The sequence below is a fragment of the Mobula hypostoma genome, chromosome 27 (genome assembly GCF_963921235.1).
Source record: "Mobula hypostoma chromosome 27, sMobHyp1.1, whole genome shotgun sequence".
NCBI lineage: Eukaryota > Metazoa > Chordata > Chondrichthyes > Myliobatiformes > Myliobatidae > Mobula > Mobula hypostoma.
This window is the reverse complement of record NC_086123.1, coordinates 38,876,703-38,898,193: the sequence shown is the minus strand read 5'-3', so window position 1 is coordinate 38,898,193 and position 21,491 is coordinate 38,876,703. Positions and strand designations below refer to the sequence as shown.

At 44.3% G+C, this 21,491-nt stretch overlaps 1 protein-coding gene across 1 annotated transcript in view; it reads left to right on the top strand.

Annotated features, from left to right (window-relative positions):
• hps4 (HPS4 biogenesis of lysosomal organelles complex 3 subunit 2) overlaps positions 1–21,491 on the top strand; it is a 77,739-nt gene that overhangs the window by 42,223 nt on the left and 14,025 nt on the right. Inside the window, exons 6-11 of the mRNA XM_063034637.1 lie at positions 1,438–1,532; positions 5,581–5,653; positions 12,868–12,886; positions 18,558–18,654; positions 19,005–19,761; positions 20,541–20,670. Of these exons, the coding sequence (XP_062890707.1) occupies positions 1,438–1,532; positions 5,581–5,653; positions 12,868–12,886; positions 18,558–18,654; positions 19,005–19,761; positions 20,541–20,670 (1,171 nt within the window). The remainder of the gene's footprint in view (positions 1–1,437; positions 1,533–5,580; positions 5,654–12,867; positions 12,887–18,557; positions 18,655–19,004; positions 19,762–20,540; positions 20,671–21,491) is intronic.

Sequence of the window (21,491 nt, the reverse complement as noted above, 5' to 3'; positions counted from 1 at the left end):
TGTAACTTGGGAGATGAAACCCAGGCAACATTTTAGTAAACCTCCTCTGTATTCTATCAATTTTATTGACATCTTTCCTATAATTCGGTGACCAGAACTGTACACAATACTCCAAATTTGGCCTTACCAATGCCAAAGAACAATGCAACACAGTACAGGCCCTTCAACCCATAATGTTGTGCTGACCTTTTAACCTCCTCCAAGATAAATTTAACCCTTCCCTCCCACATAGTCCTCCATTTTTCTTTCATCCATGTTCCAGAGAGTCCCTTCAATATTTTTAATGTATCTGCCTCTACCACCACCCCTGGCAGCACATTCCATACACCTACTACAGCCTGCATTTAATAAAAAAAGACCTTACCTCTGACATCCCCCTATACTTACCCCCAATCACCTTAAAATTATGCCCTGTGATATTAGCCATTGTTGCGCTAGGAAAAAGTCAGTTGCTGTCCACTGGTTCTGTGCTACTCACCATCTTGTACATCTTTAACACTTGCTTTGGAATGGGTTTATTATCGTCACAGTACTGAGATACAGAGAAGAGCTTACCTTGCACACTGTACGTATAGATCAGATCATTACACAGTGCGTTGAAAAGAGGGGAACGATGAAATGTAGGTAGATCTGTACGGAGTAGTTTGAAATGAGCCACCATGTATCAGCCCCATCTTACATCAATCTTCTATTCATTTTTGTTTCCATCTCAAGTTCAAGTTTACTGTCATTCAGCCCCATACATGTAAATCGCAAAGAAAACAATGTTCCTCTGGAATAAGGTGCACAACACAGTACATACTGAATAAATCAACACATAAAGTAATATTACTGTCAATAAATTCACAAAATATAAAATATATTCCAGAAGACTGACACTTAACATCAGGTGCAGTTATGACACAAGTTTAAAAAGTAAACAGTGTAACACTAGCAGCAATTCATACGAGATGAAATCAGGGTGGTGGCAGGGAGTTCAGTAGTCCTATGGCTTGGGGGAAGAAGCTGCTTTCCTTCCTAAAAGTCCTTGTCCTAATACTACTGTACCTCCTGCCTGATGGTAGGGGGTCAAAGAGATTATGGAATGGATGGAAATCCTTGACAATGCTATTTATTGCTCAATATGCATCCAATCTGTTATTTGTGTCCTGCTCTACTTTATCAATACCAAGTGTAGTCCAGGTGACCCCTTTGCCAAGCACCGCACCTGAACTCTGTCCTTCTCTTCCCTTTCTCACACTGTCTCTGCTTCACTCACCTGTACACTGGTCTGAAGCTGCGTGGATTTATCAATGCAAAGTGTAGCCTCGGTGACCATTCTGCCAAATGACCTAAACTCTGTCCTTCTCTTCCCATTCTCAGTCTCTGCTTGGCTTACCTGTACACTGGTCTAACGTGGAAGGTGCTGACAAGTTCTCTGCTGTCTGTCTCCACCAGGTGGATCCCCTCCTGCTGTTGAAAGCTGCTCTCATTTTACAGAACTGCCAGCGTTGCCCGGAGATCCTGGCCGGATGCATCCTCTACAAAAAACTGTAAGTCTACACACCACTTGCTTGACCCTAATCTCCATTAGCAGGTTTTGTTCAAGGGTGTATGGATTTATTGAGGAAAATCTGCTTTAATACACATGCAATTGACTTAACTATTCAAGACAGGAAGTCGTACTGCACTTGCAAAAAGAATTTTGATTAGGACACACTAGCAATATTGTGAACAGCAAATCACAAACAGATGCTGGATCCTGGATTCCACAGATGCTAGAAATCTGGGGGTAGCACACAAAATTCTAGATGAACACAGTAAGTCAGGCAGCATTATTAGAACAGGATAAACAGTCAATGTTTTGGTCAGAGACCCTTCATTAGGACTGCTTGAAGGGTGTCAACCCAAAATATTGCCTCTTTATGCCTTTGCATAGAAACTGCCTGACCCACTGAGTTCTCCAGCATTTTGCAAACTTTGTGTGCAGTTCTGGTTGCTGCATTTCACGAAGAATGTGGAGGCATTGGGCAGGGTGCAGAAGAGATGCTGCCTAGATTAGAGAGCATTGGCTATTAGGAGAGGTTAGACAAACAAGAGACTGCAGACACTGGGAATCTGGAGCAATGAATAAAGTGCGAGGAAAAACTCAGTAGGTCAGGCAGTATCATTGACACTCCATTTCCCACATTAATGCTGCCTGACCCACAGACTTGCTCCAGTGCTTTGTGTTACTGTTTGACAAACTTAGATTGTTTCAGAGTCAGAGGGACAGTCCAAAAGGAAATTCATAATTCGTAAAATGATGAGAGACAGACAGGGTGGAAATTTCAAATACTTGAGGGTGTACTGTACCTTTTAGCTGAGAGGGAGTCCAGGCCAGTGATGACCCCCCCCCCCCCCAAGGTCAGGAGTCCCAGGGTTGAAATTCGAGGTCCAAAGGTTTGAAGTACTGTGATTTGGCAAGTCCTGGGCTTGATACCGAAAATCAAAGCCTGAAGATCAAAGACTAAAGTCAGCGAAGTCAAGGCCCTATAGTCAAAACCCCTGTGTTGGTGCACCTGGAAGTCAGAGGCCCAAGGTCTGTGAGTGCAGGCCAAGTCTGGAGGTTGGGGGCCCAAAGACAGCCTGTCCTGGTACTGGAGGTCTGAATGTGGGTATGAGTGGGTGGATGGGATGGAGAAAGGAGGCTTGTTCTCCTGTTGTTGTGTTGTTCTGCTGATCATTGTGGGCACGCTAGAACATGTGACGACACCTGCAGGCTGATCCCAGCACATTGTTAGGTTGTTAACACAAACAAAACATTTCAACATACACATGATAAATTAATGAAGCTGACATCTGGCCAGATGCTTGGGTTCCAGATGGTTGAAGATTCACTCGGTGCAGAAGATCCAAACACAATTTGGGCTAGACTCTGAGGTGCAATCACAGTCACGTGGACAACCTGTAGCCACAGTTACTGGACATCTGCATTTTTGCATTATCCTTCATAGTACCCTGTGTCAACTCTATCTCTGGGTAACCTTCTACACTCCAGAGCGTATAGTCACAGTCTCAAATATAGCCCTTTGAAGACTGTGCACCTTAACTGAACAAGGCAGCCTGCTTCATCATGAGTTAACTGTGGTCCATAAGGTTAGAGCTATATAACCATATAACCATTACAGTACTGTCACGTACCCCGTGATGGGTTAACGAACCAGCAGAAATGGAAAACACTTTGGAGTCCACTATTGCTATTAATTAATAGTATTTATTAGTAACTATGCAATACAGTAACATAAGTGTAGATAAATCAAACAGGTTAGCAATGATTATATGTAAGTAAGTAAATCAGTAAGTGTGGAAAGATATATGAAATCCAAGCTTCTTCAAGTCTAGATAGATAGTCTTAAATAGATGAGTAAAGTTCAGTTCAGTTCGTGGTATTGAGTTGAGTAGTGATGGAGAGGGGTTGGGGGGGGGAAGATTTGAGTCTTCAGATGAACTGATGCCATCGATCTTCCTGTTGTCCTCTGAAGTCCTTTAAAAGTCACCGACTGTGACCACAACAAAAGGGACCGTTTTTCTGTGGTGGAGCCATCAACCCAGGCAAGGGTGGACACATGGACAACTCCCCACCTGTCAATCCCTTTTCTCACTGCAAGAGCCACTGATCGATCCGCATGATCAATCCTCCAAAATCCCACTTTTTCTGTGGGCTCAACAAAGCTCATTCAGTGTCCAAAAACATGTGCCTGAGGTCTGTCATCTGACCTCTTATTTATCTCACTGCACTGAGTACCAGCTGTCTCTCAAATAACTCCTCCCTCCTTTGTCTGTGTAAGAAATGTACAAACAGGCAAATGTCCTTGGAGAAAGTATAAACATATTCCAGAGAACTTATAACATCGATTGTCCATCAAATAATGCCACCCTTGGTCACCATAGAGACTTACGAGCTGCACGGTGCCCTCTCTCTCCCAACTCAGCAGAAATCCAAAAGTTACTCCCAGTGCCTTAAAGTGACAGTCCAAAAGTTAGTCTCTCAGTCTCTCTCAGTCTCTTTCTCCCCCCCCCCTTTTCAAAAGCACAGTTCATAGGGGTAATTTAGGACCCCGTCACAGTACGGAAACAGGCCATTTTGGCCCTTCTAGTCCGTGCCGAACGCTTACTCTCACCTCGTCCCACGGACCTGCACTCAGCCCATAACCCTCCATTACTTTCCTGTCCATATAGCTATCCAATTTAACTTTAAATGACAATATCGAATCTGCCTCTACCACTTCTGCTGGAAGCTCGTTCCACACAGCCTCCACTCTGAGTAAAGAAGTTCCCCTTCATGTTACCCCTAAACTTTTGCCCCCTAACTCTCAACACATGTCCTCTTGTTTGAATCTCCCCTGCTTTCAATGGAAAAAGCCTATCCACGTCAACTCTATCTATCCCCCTCATAATTTTAAATACCTCTATTAAGTCTCCCCTCAACCTTCTACGCTCCAAAGAATAAAGACCTAACTTGTTCAACCTTTCTTGTAACTTAGGTGGTGAAATCCAGGTAACATTCTAGTAAATCTAATCTGTACTCTCTCTATTTTGTTGACATCTTTCCTATAATGCGGTGACCAGAACTGTACACAATACTCCAAATTTGGCCTTACCAATGCTCTGTACAATTTTAACATTACATCCCAACTCCTATACTCAGTGCTCTGATTTATAAAGGCCAGCACACCAAAGGCTTTCTTCACCATCCTATCCACATGAAATTCCACCTTCAGGGAACTATACACCATTATTCCTAGATCCCTCTGTTCTACTGCATTCTTCAATGCCCTACCATTTACCATGTATGTACTATTTTGATTAGTCCTACCAAAATGTAGCACCCCACATTTATCAGCATTAAACTCCATCTGCCATCTTTCAGCCCACTCTTCTAACTGGCCTAAATCTCTCTGCAAGCTTTGAAAACCTACTTCATTATCCACAACGCCATCTATCTTAGTATCATCTGCATACTTACTAATCCAATTTACCACACCATCATCCAGATCATTAATGTATATGACAAACAACTTTGGACCCAGTACAGATCCCTGAGGCACACCGCTAGTCATCGGCCTCCAATCTGACAAACAGTTATCCACCACCAGTCTCTGGCATCTCCCATCCAGCCACTGCTGAATCCAATTACTACTTCAATATTAATACCTAACGATTGAACCTTCCTAACTAACTTTCCGTGTGGAACCTTGTCAAAGGCCTTACTGAAGTCCATATAGACAACATCCACCACTTTACCCTCGTCAACTTTCCTAGTAACCTCATCAAAAAATTCAGTAAGATGGGAGAGTCAGAATGATTTCAACATCCTCGGATTAGAGTTGTGGATGTAGCTGTCACTTCGATTCTCTATATGCAGAGGTGAGCTGAGGATCAGGCTTCTCATTGCCTGTGGACATTGCAGCCCTGGTTTTCATGAGACTGAAGGATGTTCAGGGAACGGACAGAAAACGGTTGGAGCTCGCGGAAGTCAAACTCAGTGATTTCAGATGGGGGAGGATAAAAGTTATTACGGTCAAGGTGTTAATATATATTGTGTTTAAATTTCCACAGAATAGTGAGCTCTCAACTTCTGCCAGAAATAACAGCCAAGATACTGGCTTACCAGCCTGGCGTCTGTGGTCAGGTGAGTCAATGAATCATTGTTTACACAGGGTAAATGTTTAAAGAGCAACTGCAGAGCTGTGATTTACTTGGTGAAAATTTTAAACCATTCTCTGAAAGAATACAAAATATTTTTGCATAGAAAGTAATTTTCAGTGATGGAGGAGTTAAGTCATCCCACCATAATATCTGTTTGCACCTTTCTTGAATGTTTTCTTCGATCTGTCTTCGGTCACTGTGCGACAACCCAAACTGTGGTGCAGGCATTTGTACGGCTGTATCCCTTAGTATTTACCTTTATTCCTTAGCTTCTGTGCATGATGAAGGTTCTTTTAAGGCACTCCCTTAAGGCTTCTGCAGTGCTGGAGAGCTTAGTAAATTTGCCTCATTGAGAAGCAAATGCCTCATCAATTAGTGATTGAAACAATGTCTGGTCAAAGGCTCTGGTGTTGAAAGGGGTTGTGTCCTCTTGTCATCCAGGGGACTTTGATGAAGCACTGAAAAGCCTGTGCTAAATTCACACAGCCCTTAGATGTGTAAAAATGGTTCACTTCTCTTTCTCACCAATCAGCCTTTGCTATCCACAAATTTTACCGGGTAAAGTTGATGGTGTGCTCTCATTTGGAGGTTTAATGTCTGTTTACACACTGTCAATCATTCCTGGCTTCCCTGATTTGCGTAAGAGTTCTTTCAAGAAACTGGGGGTGTGGGGGGAGAGCAGGGGAAGAAGGCTACAGTCCTTAAAGCCTGCCCCACCAATTTCAATATAAACATCTGCCCCAGGCTTGCCTTCTCTTTTGTACCAGTTCCCCACAGCCTCCAGTTCCTTAATCTATCAAAAATCTATCTACTTCCTCTTCAAGTATCTCCAAATATCTAGTGTCCTCTGAGGTAGAAATTTCCAGAGATTTAAGTGAGATGGAAGTCAAGCAAGTCTAAGTCTAAAATGACTACCCACTTATCTTGCAACTCTGCCCCCTCATTTGAGACTCTCCCTTAGTGGAACTTTCTCAGCATCTACCTACCTTATCCCTTTACGACTTTATTATGTATGTTTCAATATGATATAAATTTTACTTTGAACTTTGATCACCCCTCATCTAAACATCAAAAAATACCATTCCAAATTTATTACTTACTTGCAAAGTTATTAGGGCACGACTTCAGGATTGAAGGACGTCCTTTTAGAACTGAGATGCGGAGAAATTACTTTAGTCAGAGGGTGGTAAATCTGTGGAATTTGTTGCCATGAGCGACTGTGGAGGCCAAGTCATTGGGTGTATTTAAGGCAGAGATAGATAGGTTATTGATTAGCCAGAGCATCAAAGGGTATGGGGTGAAAGCAGGGGAGTGGGGATGACTCAATGGGCCGAATGGCCTACTTCTGCTCCTATATCTTATGGTCTTATGGACAGTTCTCTCCCACTTTGTTTTCCCAGTGCTTTATCCCAGTTCATCCTTCCCATCTGAAACTAGCACATATGTTATTCTTGAGATATTTGCAGTGTCCTCAACAATGAAAATTGTTGCATAGTGGATTTAGATTCAGATTTATCTATCAGATTTATATTGAAACATACAGTGAAATGCAACATTTGCATTAACAACCAGCACAGCCTAAAGATGAGCTTTGGTGTAGCCCATACATTGCAGCGCCAACTTAGCAAACCCATGGCTTGTTTTTACAATGTCTCCTGAGACGGTGATGTGCCTGTCATGTGAGATGTGGCAGTCTTGGGGGAACTCCCCTCTCCCGCAGAGTCACATCTGCCAGAAGTGCATATGGCTGGGCGATCTGGAAGACCATGTAAGGAACCTGGAGCAGCAGCTGGATGACCTTCGACTCATAAGGGAGAATGAGGCAGTCATAGATGAGAGCTACAGGGAGGTAGTCCCACCTAGGCTGTCGGAAGCAGGTCGTTGGGTGACAGTCAGAGGGGAGAAAGCGAAGGTGAGCAGACAGGTAGTGCAGAGCACCCCTGTAGCCATTCCCCTGAATAGTAAGTTTACCATCCTGGATACTATTGGCGGGGACAACCGACCAGGTGTGAGCCACGGTGGCAGGGCCTCCGGCACTGAGTCTGACCCTGTGGTGCAGAAGGGTGGGACTGAGAAGAGGAGAGCTGTCGTCATTGGAGACTCTATAGTCAGGGGATCAGACAGGAGATTTTGTGGACGTGAGAAGGACACCCGCATGGTTTGTTGCCTCCCGGGTGCAAGGGTCCAGGATGTCTCTGACTGGGTGCATGACATCCTAGTACGAGAGGGAAAGCAACCAGAAGTCGTGATACATGTTGGCACCAACAACATAAGCAGGAAGATGGATGAGGTCCTGAAGTGTGAGTTTTGGGAACAAGGCAGAAGGCTGAAGAACAGGACCTCAAGGGTGGCGGTCTCAGGATTGCTGCCAGTGCTACATGACAGTGATGGTAAGAATTGGAGGAGATGGCAGTTGAATGCGTGTCTGAGGAATTGGTGCAGCGAGCAGGGTTTTAGATTTTTAGATCATTGGGATCTCTTCTGGGGAAGGTGGGATCTGTACAGATTGGATGGGTTGCACCTGAACTCGAGGGGGAGCAATATCCTTGCAGGTAGGTTTGGTAGCATGGTTCAGGAGGGTTTAAACTAATTTGTGAGGGGGATGGGACCCAGAGCGATAGAGCAATGAAAGAAGTGCATGGAGTAAAGCCAGATCTAACATACAGAGAGGCTTTGAGGAAAGAGAAGCAGAATAAACAGTGTAAAGACAGTAAGATAGAAGGGCTGAAATGTGTGTACCTCAATGCAAGAAGCATCAGGAACAAAGGTGATGAACTGTGAGCTTGGATACATACATGGAATTATGATGTAGTGGCCATTACAGAGACTTGGCTGGCACCAGGGCAGGAATGGATTCTCAGTATTCCTGGATTTCAGTGCTTTAAAAGGAATAGAGAGAGGGGGAAAAGGAGAGAGGGGGAAAAGGGGAGGAGGGGTGTCATTACTGGTCAGGGATACTATTACAGCTACAAAAAGGGTGGGTAATGTAGCAGGATCCTCTTTTGAGTCAAAGGGTGGAAGTCAGGAACAGGAAGGGAGCAGTTACTCTACTGGGGGTATTCTATAGGCCCCCTGGTAGCAGCAGAGATACAGAGGAGCAGATTGGGAGGCAGATTTTGGAAAGGTGCAAAAATAACAGGGTTGTTATCATGGGTGACTTTAACTTCCCTAATATTGATTGGCACCTGATTAGTCCAATAGTTTAGATGGGGCAGAGTTTGTTAAGTGTGTCCAGGATGGATTCCTGTCACAATATGTGGACAGGCCGACCAGAGGGAATGCCATACTAGATCTAGAACTAGGTAATGAACCGGGTCAGGTCACAGATCTCTCAGTGGGTGAGCATCTGGGGGATAGTGACCACCACTCCCTGGCCTTTAGCATTATCATGGAAAAGGATAGAATCAGAGAGGACAGGAAAATTTTTAATTGGAGCAAGGCAAATTATGAGGCTATAAGGCTAGAACTTGCAGGTGTGAATTGGGATGATGTTTTTGCAGGGAAATGTACTATGGACATGCGGTCGATGTTTAGAGATCTCTTGCGGGATGCTAGGGATAAATTTGTCCTGGTGGGGAAGATAAAGAATAGTAGGGTGACAAGTGAGGTGGAAAATCTAGTCAGGAGGAAGTAGGCAGCATACATGAGGTTGAGGAAGCAAGGATCAGATGGGTCTATTGAGGACTATAGGGAAGCAAGAAAGGAGCTTAAGAAGGGGCTGAGAAGAGCAAGAAGGGGGCATGGGAAGGCCTTGGCGAGTAGGGTAAAGGAAAACCCCAAGGCATTCTTCAATTATGTGAAGAAAAAAAGGATGACAGGAGTGAAGGTAGGACCGATTAGAGATAAAGGTGGAAAGATGTGCCTGGAGGCTGTGGAAGTGAGCAAGGTCCTCAATGAATACTTTTCTTCGGTATTCACCAATGAGAGGGAACTTGATGATGGTGAGGACAATATGAGTGAGGTTGATGTTCTGGAGCATGTTGATATTAAGGGAGAGGAGGTGTTGGAATTGTTAAAATACATTAGGACAGATAAGTCCTTGGGGCCTGACGGAATATTCCCCAGGCTGCTCCATGAGGCGAGAGAAGAGATTGCTGAGCCTCTGGCTAGGATCTTTATGTCCTGGTTGTCCACGGGAATGGTACCGGAGGATTGGAGGGAGGCGAATGTTGTCCCCTTGTTCAAAAAAGGTAGTAGGGATAGTCCGGGTAATTATAGACCAGTGAGCCTTACGTCTGTGGTGGGAAAGCTGTTGGAAAAGATTCTTAGAGATAGGATCTATAGACATTTAGAGAATCATGGTCTGATCAGGGACAGTCAGCATGGCTTTGTGAAGGGCAGATGGTGTCTAACAAGCTTGATAGAGTTCTTTGAGGAGGTGACCAGGCATATAGATGAGGGTGGTGCAGTGGATATGATCTATATGGATTTTAGTAAGGCATTTGACAAGGTTCCACACGGTAGGCTTATTCAGAAAGTCTGAAGGCAAGGGATCCAGGGAAGTTTGGCCAGGTGGATTCAGAATTGGCTTGCCTGCAGAAGGCAGAGGGTGGTGGTGGAGGGAGTACATTCAGATTGGAGGGTTGTGACGAGTGGTGTCCCACAAGGATCTGTTCTGGGACCTCTACTTTTCGTAATTTTTATTAACGACCTGGATGTGGGGGTAGAAGGGTTGGTTGGCAAGTTTGCAGACGACACAAAGTTTGGTGGTGTTGTAGATAGTGTAGAGGATTGTCGAAGATTGCAGAGATACATTGATAGGATGCAGAAGTGGGCTGAGAAGTGGCAAATGGATTTCAACCCGGAGAATTGTGAGGTGGTACACTTTGGAAGATCAAACTCCAAGACAGAGTACAAAGTAAATGGCAGGATACTTGGTAGTGTGGAGGAGCAGAGGGATCTGGGTGTACATGTCCACAGATCCCTGAAAGTTGCCTCACAGGTAGATAGGGTAGTTCAGAAAGCTTATGGGGTGGTAGCTTTCATATGTCGAGGGATAGAGTTTAAGAGTTGCGATGTAATGATGCAGCTCTATAAAACTCTGGTTAGGCCACACTTGGAGTACTGTGTCCAGTTCTGGTCACCTCACTATAGGAAGGATGTGGAAGCATTGGAAAGGGTACAGAGGAGATTTACCAGGTTGCTGCCTGGTTTAGAGAGTATGCATTATGATCAGAGATTAAGGGAGCTAGGGCTTTACTCTTTGGAGAGAAGGAGGATGAGAGGAGACATGATAGAGGTGTACAAGATAATAAGAGGAATAGATAGAATGGATAGCCAGTGCCTCTTCCCCAGGGCACCACTGCTCAGTACAAGAGGACAAGGCTTTAAGGTAAGGGGTGGGAAGTTCAAGGGAGATATTAGAGAAAGGTTTTTTACTCAGAGAGTGGTTGGTGCATGGAATGCACTGCCTGAGTCAATGGTGGAGGCAGATACACTAATGAAGTTTAAGAGACTACTAGACAGGTATATGGAGGAATTTAAGTTAGGGGCTTATATGGGAGGCAGGGTTTGAGAGTCGGCACAACATTGTGGGCCAAATGGCCTGTACTGTGCTGTACTATTCTATGTTCTATGTATGACGTTCAACTGAATAAGAGTAAAACACGCCCCATTTCTCCCCCGCCACTCACAGCTCTCCAACCCCAGGTCAGGCTACATCTAGGCCTCCAGCCTCCAGTGAACTTACAGATTCACATTTGTTTAGGCTATTACTGCTTCCTGTTACTAATTTGTGTGTGTGTGTGTGTGTCTGTGTGTGTGTATGTGTCTGTCTGTCTCTCTCTCTCTCTCTCTCCCTGCCCCCCACAAGGTTCCCACCCTTGTCTTAGCTGCCCTCTTCCTTTTTCTATATCCATTAGAACACTTCTGTTTGTTTTAATATTACTTGCCAGTTTCTCAACATTGGCTTTCTGCTTCGTTATTAGCTAATCAGCCCACTGTTAGTTTTAAAAAGGCCCCAGTACTCTGGCCTATCTCCAACTTTTGCCATGCGCTAGGTTTTAGTTTCTGATTTACTATTTTCCTGGTTTCCTTGTTAAGCATGGATGGTTTTTTTTGCCTCACTGGGCTTCCCTATCTGTTTGGACTACTTTGGGTTCCCCTATGTGTTTGGGCTACATTGGGTTCCCCTTTCTGATTGGACTACATTGGGTTCCCCTTTCTGATTGGACTACATTGGGCTCCCCTTTCTGATTGGACTACATTGGGCTCCCCTATCTGTTTGGACTGCATTGGGTTCCCCTATCTGTTTGGACTACTTTGGGTTCCCCTATGTGTTTGGGCTACATTGGGTTCCCCTTTCTGATTGGATGACATTTCTGCTGAGTGTTATCAACTCCTCTGATCCTGCTGCCTCCAAGGTACTTCTCGTTTTATTTGACTAACGTATCTTTCTGTCCTGATTATTATTAAGGCTTGAAGTTTTGAGCTTATCTAAGCTTTGAATAATATTATCAGGCTTAGGGAAATCCTTATGAATCTCACATTCTGTAACCTTTATCTTTTCTTTCAATCGACTGTAACGTGCTCACTGTTCCTGGGAACTCAATCTTCTCAAAGCTGCAAACATGTGGCAGCGTCTCTCAGTCCTAAATTAATTGTGTACCAAAACTGCACATGGTTAGAACTCCACACTTTATTCGGGAAAGAAGAATCTGCAGATGCTAATTTGTTTATCTATCACATGTATATCAAAACATACAGTGAAACTTAAAAGTGAAACTCTGATGCAGTGTTTTGTCCCGAAATATCTTGAATTCCTTTCCTCTCGCGGGTGCTGCTAGACCCACAGATTTCCTGTAGATTTTTTTGTTGATCCAGAACCTTTCTGATTCGCGTTCCTTGGTTGAGTGATGGAACAGTCCTGATGGGCCGAGTGGCCTAATTCTGCTTGTATGTCTTATGGTCATGGCTTTTAAATTACAAGCTCGGCTTCCAGATTACCTCCCCAACTCTTCGTCCCTTCTGTTTCTTTGTCTCTCTACCTTTAGGAAGGTCGCTTTCTGCTGTATCAGAAATGCCCACCTAATAATTTCAGAGAAGCACACGTGTGAATTTATTTGATAATATTCCATATTTTTTTGGGTATCTGGATTATACAGATATTCATCAGAAGCTAGATGTTCTGAAGTGTTAGTTGATATTTTTGTATAGTGTTTACAAGGATTAATTGGATCACTGCCTTTCTCTTTCCAGAATCTGACAGAGAGATCAGGTATGATTTCATTTTTACTTCATTCTTAAATGTTGTGTGCCTCCCAGCTGTAATCTCCTTGCTGTATAGGATCCAGGTACTCAGACCTGTTGCAATACTTCACCCAAGAGCATAGTCTTTACACATGAGCTTAGAAAATGTTGGAGGAATGACCATCAAGCACAGGGTCATAGAGCTGAACAGCATATGGACATCAGGCCTTTAGTACCAAGTTGTCCATGGCCACTGACTTTCAGGCTGAATCATCAAAGAATGACCCTCTAGGACAAAGGGTCGTAGAGACCTATAGCTTGGAAAACAGGTCTTTTAGTTCAATTTCTCCATGCCTGCCCACTTGCCAAACTGAACTCGTTCAATTTGCCCACACTTTTTAAAGATTAAAGATTACCTTTATTTGTCACAAGTCAGAAAAATGCATCGTTTTTTGTCAATGACCAATACTGTCCGAGGATGAGCTGGGGTTTGGCCCCAACATGAAACACCTTTGAAAAGTGGGAGGAAACCTGAGGACCTGAAGGAAACCCAGGCAGACATGGGGAGAGCGTACAAACTCCTTCCAGACAGTGGTGGGAATAGTACACTGTCGCAGTCGAAGTGTGAATGCTAACCTTACAGATAGCGGTGGGAATTGTACCTGGGTCCCTGACATTGTAACAGTGTGAATGCTAACCTTACAGACAACGGTGGGCATTATACCCCGGTCACTGTCGCTGTAAACGTGTAAATAATAACCTTACAGACAGCAGTGGGAATTATACCCCGGTCACTGTTGCTGTAAACGTGTAAATGATAACCTTACAGACGGTAGTGAGAATTGTACCCGGGTCCCTGACACTGTAAACATGTGGATGATAACCTTACAGACGGTAGTGGGAATTGTACCCGGGTCACTTTCGCTGTAAACGTGTGGATGATAACTGCTCAGCGGCTGTGCTGCCCTTTTTTTCAGTCGCCTGCTGTAGCTATACATCTAAAGGGAAAATTACTTGGATAGATCTGTCGTCAAAAATCAGGACAAATCTGATCTGGGTTATTACCGTCTCGTTGGTCTGCAAACAGAGAGCTGAACCAAGATCACAGAGCTGAAGTACAGAACCAAAACACCCCCATTAAAGCTGTTTGAATGCAAGAAAAATAAGATTATTCCAGTTTAACTTGGAAATAAAACTCATTGTAGTTGACATGCTGTGGAGATCTCATAGAAGGTAAATACATTTATTCCCTTCCTGAAGGCGGCAGGAAGCTATTTCCTGAACCACTGCAGTCCTTCTGGTGAAGGTGCTGTCACAGTGCTCTGGACATGGGTGACTCAGGGTTTCACTGAGTGATGATCAGGACTGGCAATGATTTTTCACGTCAGGATAGTGGGGTGATGCAGTGGGGTGTTGTCCCCTCAGTGTTCTTGGTGGTAAAGTCCCAGAGTCATACAGCATGGAAACAGGCCATTCAGACCACCAGCTCTGGACTGACCATCAAGTACCCATTTACACATTTTAATCTCAGAATTCAGGTTCTTTATCACCAGCATGTGTCATGACATTTGTTAACTTAGCAGCAACTGTCCCTCCTTTCTGGTGGCAACAACGAGACGGGAGTATATCCTGGGTGATGGGGGTCCTTAATAATTATTATAATAATGGACACCGCCTTTCTGAGACACCACTCCTTGAAGGTGTCTTGGATACTGTGGAGGCTAGTACCGGTGATAGAGCTGACTAATTTTACAACTTTCTGTAGCTTCTCCCAGTCCTGTGCAACAGCCCCGCCCCCCATATCAGACAGTGATGCAGCCTGTCAGAATGCTCTCCATGGTACATCTATAGAAGTTTTCAAGTGCTTTAGGTGATGAACCGAATCTCTTTAAACTCCTCATGCAATACACCCACTGTCTTGCCTTTTTTATAGCTTCATCGATATGTTGGGACTAGGCTAGATCCTCAGAGATCTTGACACCCAGGAACTTGAAACTGCTCGCTCTCTCTACCTCTGATCCCTTTATGAGGATTGGTATGTGTTCCTTTGTCTTACCCTTCCTGAAGTCCACAATCAGCTCTTTTTGTCTTATTGACACTGACTGCCAGTTTGTTGCTGTGACACCATTCAACTAGCTGGAATATCTTGCTCCTGTACCCCCTCTCATCACCACCTGAGATTCTACCAGCAAATTAATAGATGGTATTTGAGCTATGCCTAGCTACACAGTCGTGGGTATAGAGAGAGTAGAGCAGTGGGCTAAGCACACACCCCTGAGCTGCACCAGTGTTGATCGTCAGCGAGGAGGAGATATTATCACCAATCTGCACAGATTGTAGTCTTCCTGTTAAGAAGTCGAGGATCCAATTGCAGAGCGAGGTACAGAGGCCCAGGTTCTATAGCTTATCAATCAGGACTGTAGGAATGATATTGTTGAACACTGATCTATAGTCAACAAACAGCATCCTGATGTAGGTGTTTGTATTGTCCAGGTGATCTAAGGCTGTGTGAAGAAGGCAAGACAGCGGCTATACTTTATTCGGAGTTTGAAGAGATTTGGCATGTCAACAAATACACTCAAAAGCTTCTATAGTTGTCCCGTGGAGAGCATTCTGACAGGCTGCATCACTGTCTAGTATGGAGGGGCTACTACACAAGACTGAAAGAAGCTGCAGAGGGTTGTAAATCTAGTCAGTTCCATCTTGGACACTAGCCTACAAAGTACCCAGGACATCTTTAGGGAGTGGTGTCTCAGAAAGGCAGCGTCCATTAGTAACAACCTCCAGCACCCAGGGCATTGCCTTTTCTCACTGTTACCATCAGGTAGGAGGTACAGAAGCCTGAAGGCACACACTCGGCGATTCAGGAACAGCTTCTTCCCCTCTGCCATCTGATTCCTAAATGGCCAATGGATCTTTGGACACTACCTCACTTTTTTTTAATATACAGTATTTCTGTTATTGCATTTTTTTTTATTCTATTCAATATACGTAATTGATTTACTTGTTTGTATATTATTATTATTTTCTCTGCTAGATTATGTATTGCATTGAACTGTTAACAATTTCACGTCACGTGCCAGTGATAATAAACTTGATTCTGAAGAGCCATTGAGATTGCATCTGCCATAGACCTATTGTGGCGATAGGCAAATTGCAGTGGGTCCAGGTCCTTACTGAGGCAGGAGTTCAGTCTAGTCATGACTAACTTCTCAAAGCACTTTATTACCATAGATGTGAGTGCTACTGGACGATAGTCATGAAGACAGCTCACACTATTCTCAGCCGCTGGTATAATTGTTGCCTTCTTGAAGAAGTTGGAAACTTCTGCACGTTGCAGTGAGAGGTCGAGATGTTCTCGAATACTCCAGCCAATTGGTTGGTATGGGTTTTCAGAGCCTTACCTGGTACTCCAGGGTCTTCCGCCTTGCAAGGGTTCATCCTCCTGACAGCCTGACATCGGCCTCTGAGTCAGAGGTCACAGGGTCACCGGCTGCAGCTGGGATCTTCACAGCTGTAGTTATATTCTCCCTTTCAAAGTGGGCATAGAAGGCATTGAGCTCGTCTGGTAGTGAAGCATCACTGCCATTCATTCTGTTGGGTTTTGCTTTGTCGGAAGTAATGTCCTGCAAACTCTGCCAGAGCTGGTATGCATCCAATGTTGCCTCCAACCTTGCTCAGAGTTGTTTCTTCACTCTTGAAGTAGCCCTCTACAAGCCTTACCTGGTTTTCTGGTACAGTTCTGGTTCATCAGACTTAACTGCCACAAATCTAGCCCTCACCATACAGGGAACCTCCTGGCTCATCAATGGCTTTTGGTTTGGAAATGTTCAGCAAGTTTTCATAGGCACACACTCATCCACACAGGTTTTAATGAAGTCGGTCATAACTGGGGCATACTTGTCCGGATTCAAAGGTGAATCCCCGAATACAGTCCAGTGCACCGATTCAAAGCAGTCCTGTGCCTCCCTTGTCCATATCTTCTTGGTCCTCACCACTGATGCTGCGGTCTTCAGTTTCAGGGAGTAGAAGTACCGCCAGGTAATCAGACTTTCCGAAGTGTGGGCATGCAATAGCACGGTAAACTCTCTTGATAGCAGTGTAACAGTGGTCCAGTGTGTTGTTTCCTCTGGTACTACAAGTGATTCGTTGATGGTAATTATTTGGTGACTTTTAATATATTCCTCATATTCTCCCTGCACACTCATCAGCATACCCTCAGAGTTTCATGTGATTGAAACATTTCTGTGCAGACTTTTTAGAATCATAGAGCACTAAAGCAGAAACAGGCCCTTCAGCCCATCTAGGCCATGCTGAAGCCATTTAAACTGCCTATCCCATCTACCAACACTGGGACCCTACTGTATCCCTATCATCCATGTTCCTATCCAAACTTCTCTTAAATGTTGAAATTGAACCTACATCCAGCACATACACTGGCAGCTCATTCCACACTCTCATCACCCTCTAAGTGAAGAAGCTTCCCCTCTTGTTCCCCTTAAATATTTCACTTTTCACCCTTTACCCATGACCTCCAGTTGTAGTCTCACCCAACTTCAGTGGAAAAAGCCTGCTTCCATTTACCCTATCTATACCTCTCATAATTTTGTATACCTCTATCAAATCTCCTACGTTCTAGGGAATAAAATCCTAACCTATTCAACTTTCCCCATAACTGGAGTCCTCGAGTCCTGGCAACATCCTTGTAAATGTTCTCTCCTGTTAACAGATTTGGTTCTAATTAAGGTGCTGTAGAATCAGTGGAGTAATAACAGGCACAGATGCTCTGTCAGTACAAAATTCCTGTAGGAAGTTGCTGTGGTTTCACTGAAAGTTGTTTGCCATTTCATTACCATGATTTTCCATATTTTCATGGTCACGGTCTGCCGAGAACTAGTTCCAAATGTTGTAAACAGGGTGAACCAGGTTTGTCTTTCATGTGTTCAGTGTAGGATAAAATTGCTCATGGTGTTCGGAATACATACTCCAACACCAACGTAGAGTCGCGGAAGTTTGTACAAGCAACGGGATGCATTGCTGCAATTCACTAAGAACCCTCAATCTCTGATCCTGATTCAAATTCACACGGGCATCAAAACGTTCAGTGAAATGTGTTGTCGATGCAGCCCAAGGACGCGCTGGGGAAATGTCACAAGTGTCTCCACGCGTTCCAGCACCAACGTAGCATGTCCACAATGTTCAGCAGAACCACACAGTCAGCAACAACAACAACAAGTTCTTTAGCTGCTTTTCATGCACCCACACACTTCGCTCACACGTACAAACTGTTGACTGCTGCCAGCCAGAAGGACAAGGGCAGCAGTTGCCCAGTACTTGCATGTTACCCTCCAAGTCCAACCTGGAGATACGTTGCTGTTGCTTGTCAAAGTGCTAGGTCACTCTTCCTAACAGTATTACGGGCAGAGCCGCTCCTCAGAGACTTCACCACCTCAAGGGCAACTACGGAAGGGCAAATGCTGGCTCAGCCCTTCCATGGGTCTATATAAAACCCCTAACAACAACTTGTGTAAAGGGATAATGGGATAAGGAATACTGCTCACTAAGGAAATGCCTTCATTGAATAGATATTTAAACAAAGGTGAGCTTGATTGGGGTCCAGGTGCTGGCTTGCTACTGTGTGAATACAACAGGACTGCCTTATTGCACTGAGCATTTCTGCTTCTGTCTCCCGTTTACAGATGTCCCGTTACCTCAGGATGTGACTATTTTGACTGTATTTGTTACCGAAGAGGAATTTGCTGCCCTGCGGCAGTATTCGATTGAATGGATTTATGGGTGAGTTATGCAGGGGACTGGGTGTGGTTCATTGTACAGCCCTGTTCAAATGCTCACAATTGGCATGCAAATCCAAATGTCAAAGTTGAGTTTATTGTGAAATGCACAATCCGCGTATGCACTGGTGTAATGAAAAGCTTTCTTGCAACAGCATTACAAAGCAATACATGATAAATATGAATAGATAAATAAATACATTGGACAATAATAAACCAGTGACTATTGTGAGGTGGAACAAAGTGGTGGAACCATATTCCAGTGAAGGGTTAGCAGAGAGGAAGAGGTTGGTCTTTGGGAAGCTGCGATGATGTAAAATTGAAACGCCTTGCATTTTTCTGATCATTCTGCAGATCACCCAACAGCCCAAAGCCATGTTTATTGGAGGAAAGGGCTCAGAAACCACTACCCTCCAGAACACTGTCAGACTGTCCAGACCCCGAGGAACTGAGTCAGGTGGAGTGTGGAAACTACACAGAGTTTGAGACCTTGTATCCAAGCTCCAAAGATAGTGACACACCAACTGTGGACTCAGTCCAGAATTATCAAGGAAAACACACCATGCAATCTCATCCAATAGACTTTGACTGCAGTTCTTCAGAGAGTGCACATTCTCAGCCACAGAGCAAAGCCTCATTGTCTTCCTCCCCTGGACGCTCTTGGTCATCACTACAGTTGGATGAGGAGCATTCTGAGGCAGACTCCTTGCACTTTGTTGATCTCTACATGGAACTGATAGAGGACAGATTAGATAACAAGAGTAATGCTGCAACTGCATGCCTTGCGTCTCATTCTGAAAACAGTTGTGGGGAAGAGCAGAAAGATGCTGCTGTCAAATCTACTGATGATCAGCAATTGCCCTCACAGCAACATCAGAGCTCTCTTCCTAGTAATACTCAGCAGAGCCATGGTGCCACGGCTGGAGATACTCCTGCAGGGTACAAAGCAGATGGTGCGGATGTTAAGGACACTGCGTCCTTGACCCATGAACTCACAGACCACGGGAACTTGGTGAAATTGAGTCTGTACATTCACACAGTGAAAGGGTTGGTAATGTCCCTTCTGGCTGAAGAAGGATTTCGAGTCAATCACAGGGCTATTGAAGATGTTGTAAGTAACTAACTCATGCCTAACATCTGGGTAGCCTCCAACCTGATGGTATGAATATCGATCTCTCCCTCTGGTAGACAAATTCCCCCTCCCCCATTCCTCACTCTGACCTTTTACTTAATCTCACCTGCCTATTACTTCCCCTTGAATCCCTTCCTCCTTCCCTTTCTCCTCTGGTCTACTCTGCTCTCCTATCGGATTCTTTCCTCTCTGGCCTTTGACCTTTGCCACTCGCCTGGCCTCACCTATCACCTTCTAGCTGGCCTCTTACCCCTCCCCCTGAAGGAGGCTCTCAGCCCAAATGTCAACTATTTACTCTTTTCCATGGACACTGCCTGACCTGCTGAGTTCCTCCAGCATTTTGTGTGTGTTGCTCTGGATTTCCAGCATCTGCAGACTTCCTCCTGTTTATGATTTGTGCCTTTCATTCCCTCCGATCCATGTATTTACCCAAATGTTGAAATAGAACCATTCTCACTGGCAACTTTGCCTGCAGCCACTGCCCCAATTCCTGAATAGCACACTACACTTCTGGATATCAAATGCAGTGCTCACGGAACACAAACACTTCAGCAAAGTACAGGCCCTTCAGTTGTGCCGACCTTTAAAGATCAATTTCACCATTCCCTCTGTTAGCCTCTCAGTATTCATGAGCGAAAGAACCAGTCTCCATATTTCAGGTGCACTGGTATCTCTGGGTTGACCCAGTATCTACTGAATTTACATAGAGCCGGCTGATTATATCTCTGTATTTCTAACCACTTTCTCTTCTTCCACAGTACCACAGTTCCCTGGCCTCCTTAAATGGGTTAGAAGTGCACCTAAGTGAGACTTTACTTGGTAGGAATACCTGCAACTTACTTGGCTTTAACTTCGCTCATTACGACTGCATTCAGCATATACTCACAGGTCAGTATATGGTTTGTGTGTGTGCGCGCCTTCTCGGGTCAGTATATGGTTGTGTAGGTCTGTGTGTGTTCATTCACAGGTCAGTATATAGTTGTGTGGGTCTTTGTGTGTTTGGGTGTTCATTCACAGGTCAGTATACACAGGTCAGTATATGGTTCTGTGGGTCTGTGTGTGTTCGCATGTTCATTCACAGGTCAGTATATAGTAGTGTAGGTCTGTGTGTTCATTCACAGGTCAGTATATAGTTGTGTGGGTCTGTGTGTGTTCGCATGTTTATTCTCATATACATGAAGGCTGCACATGAGTCAACTGGAACGAGTTCTGGGTAACCACACAGAGAAGCTCTCCTCTTGCCCTGTCATCACAAAGTGTCCATTCTCCAGTAACAATGTTTGGTAAAGTGTTTCTTCCCACTCATTAAACAATAAAAACAATTACAATCTTTTCCGCTGTTACATTTTGCATCATTCAGTTGGTATATGAAACTCCAATGCTGAGATATTCAGGCTTCAATCAGAAAAGAAATAGAAAAATAGAAATCAGCAGGTCAGGTTTCTTCTTCTTCAGCCTTTTATATCTTCCACCTAGCACCTTCCAGATCCTTACTTCACCCAGCTTCCCCCTCACCTGCTGTCACCCAGCACTTCAAATGAAGTCAAGTTTAAACTGTACAGAAATACAGCTGAATGAGACTGTTCCTGTGGGGCCAAGGTGCAAAAACATTCAAAATAGCAAGTAACATAATTCAAAACAGCAAGCAAAGAAACATTTTCACTCAAAAAAGAACATATTTATAATCCAAGACCCTGACCGAAAATGTC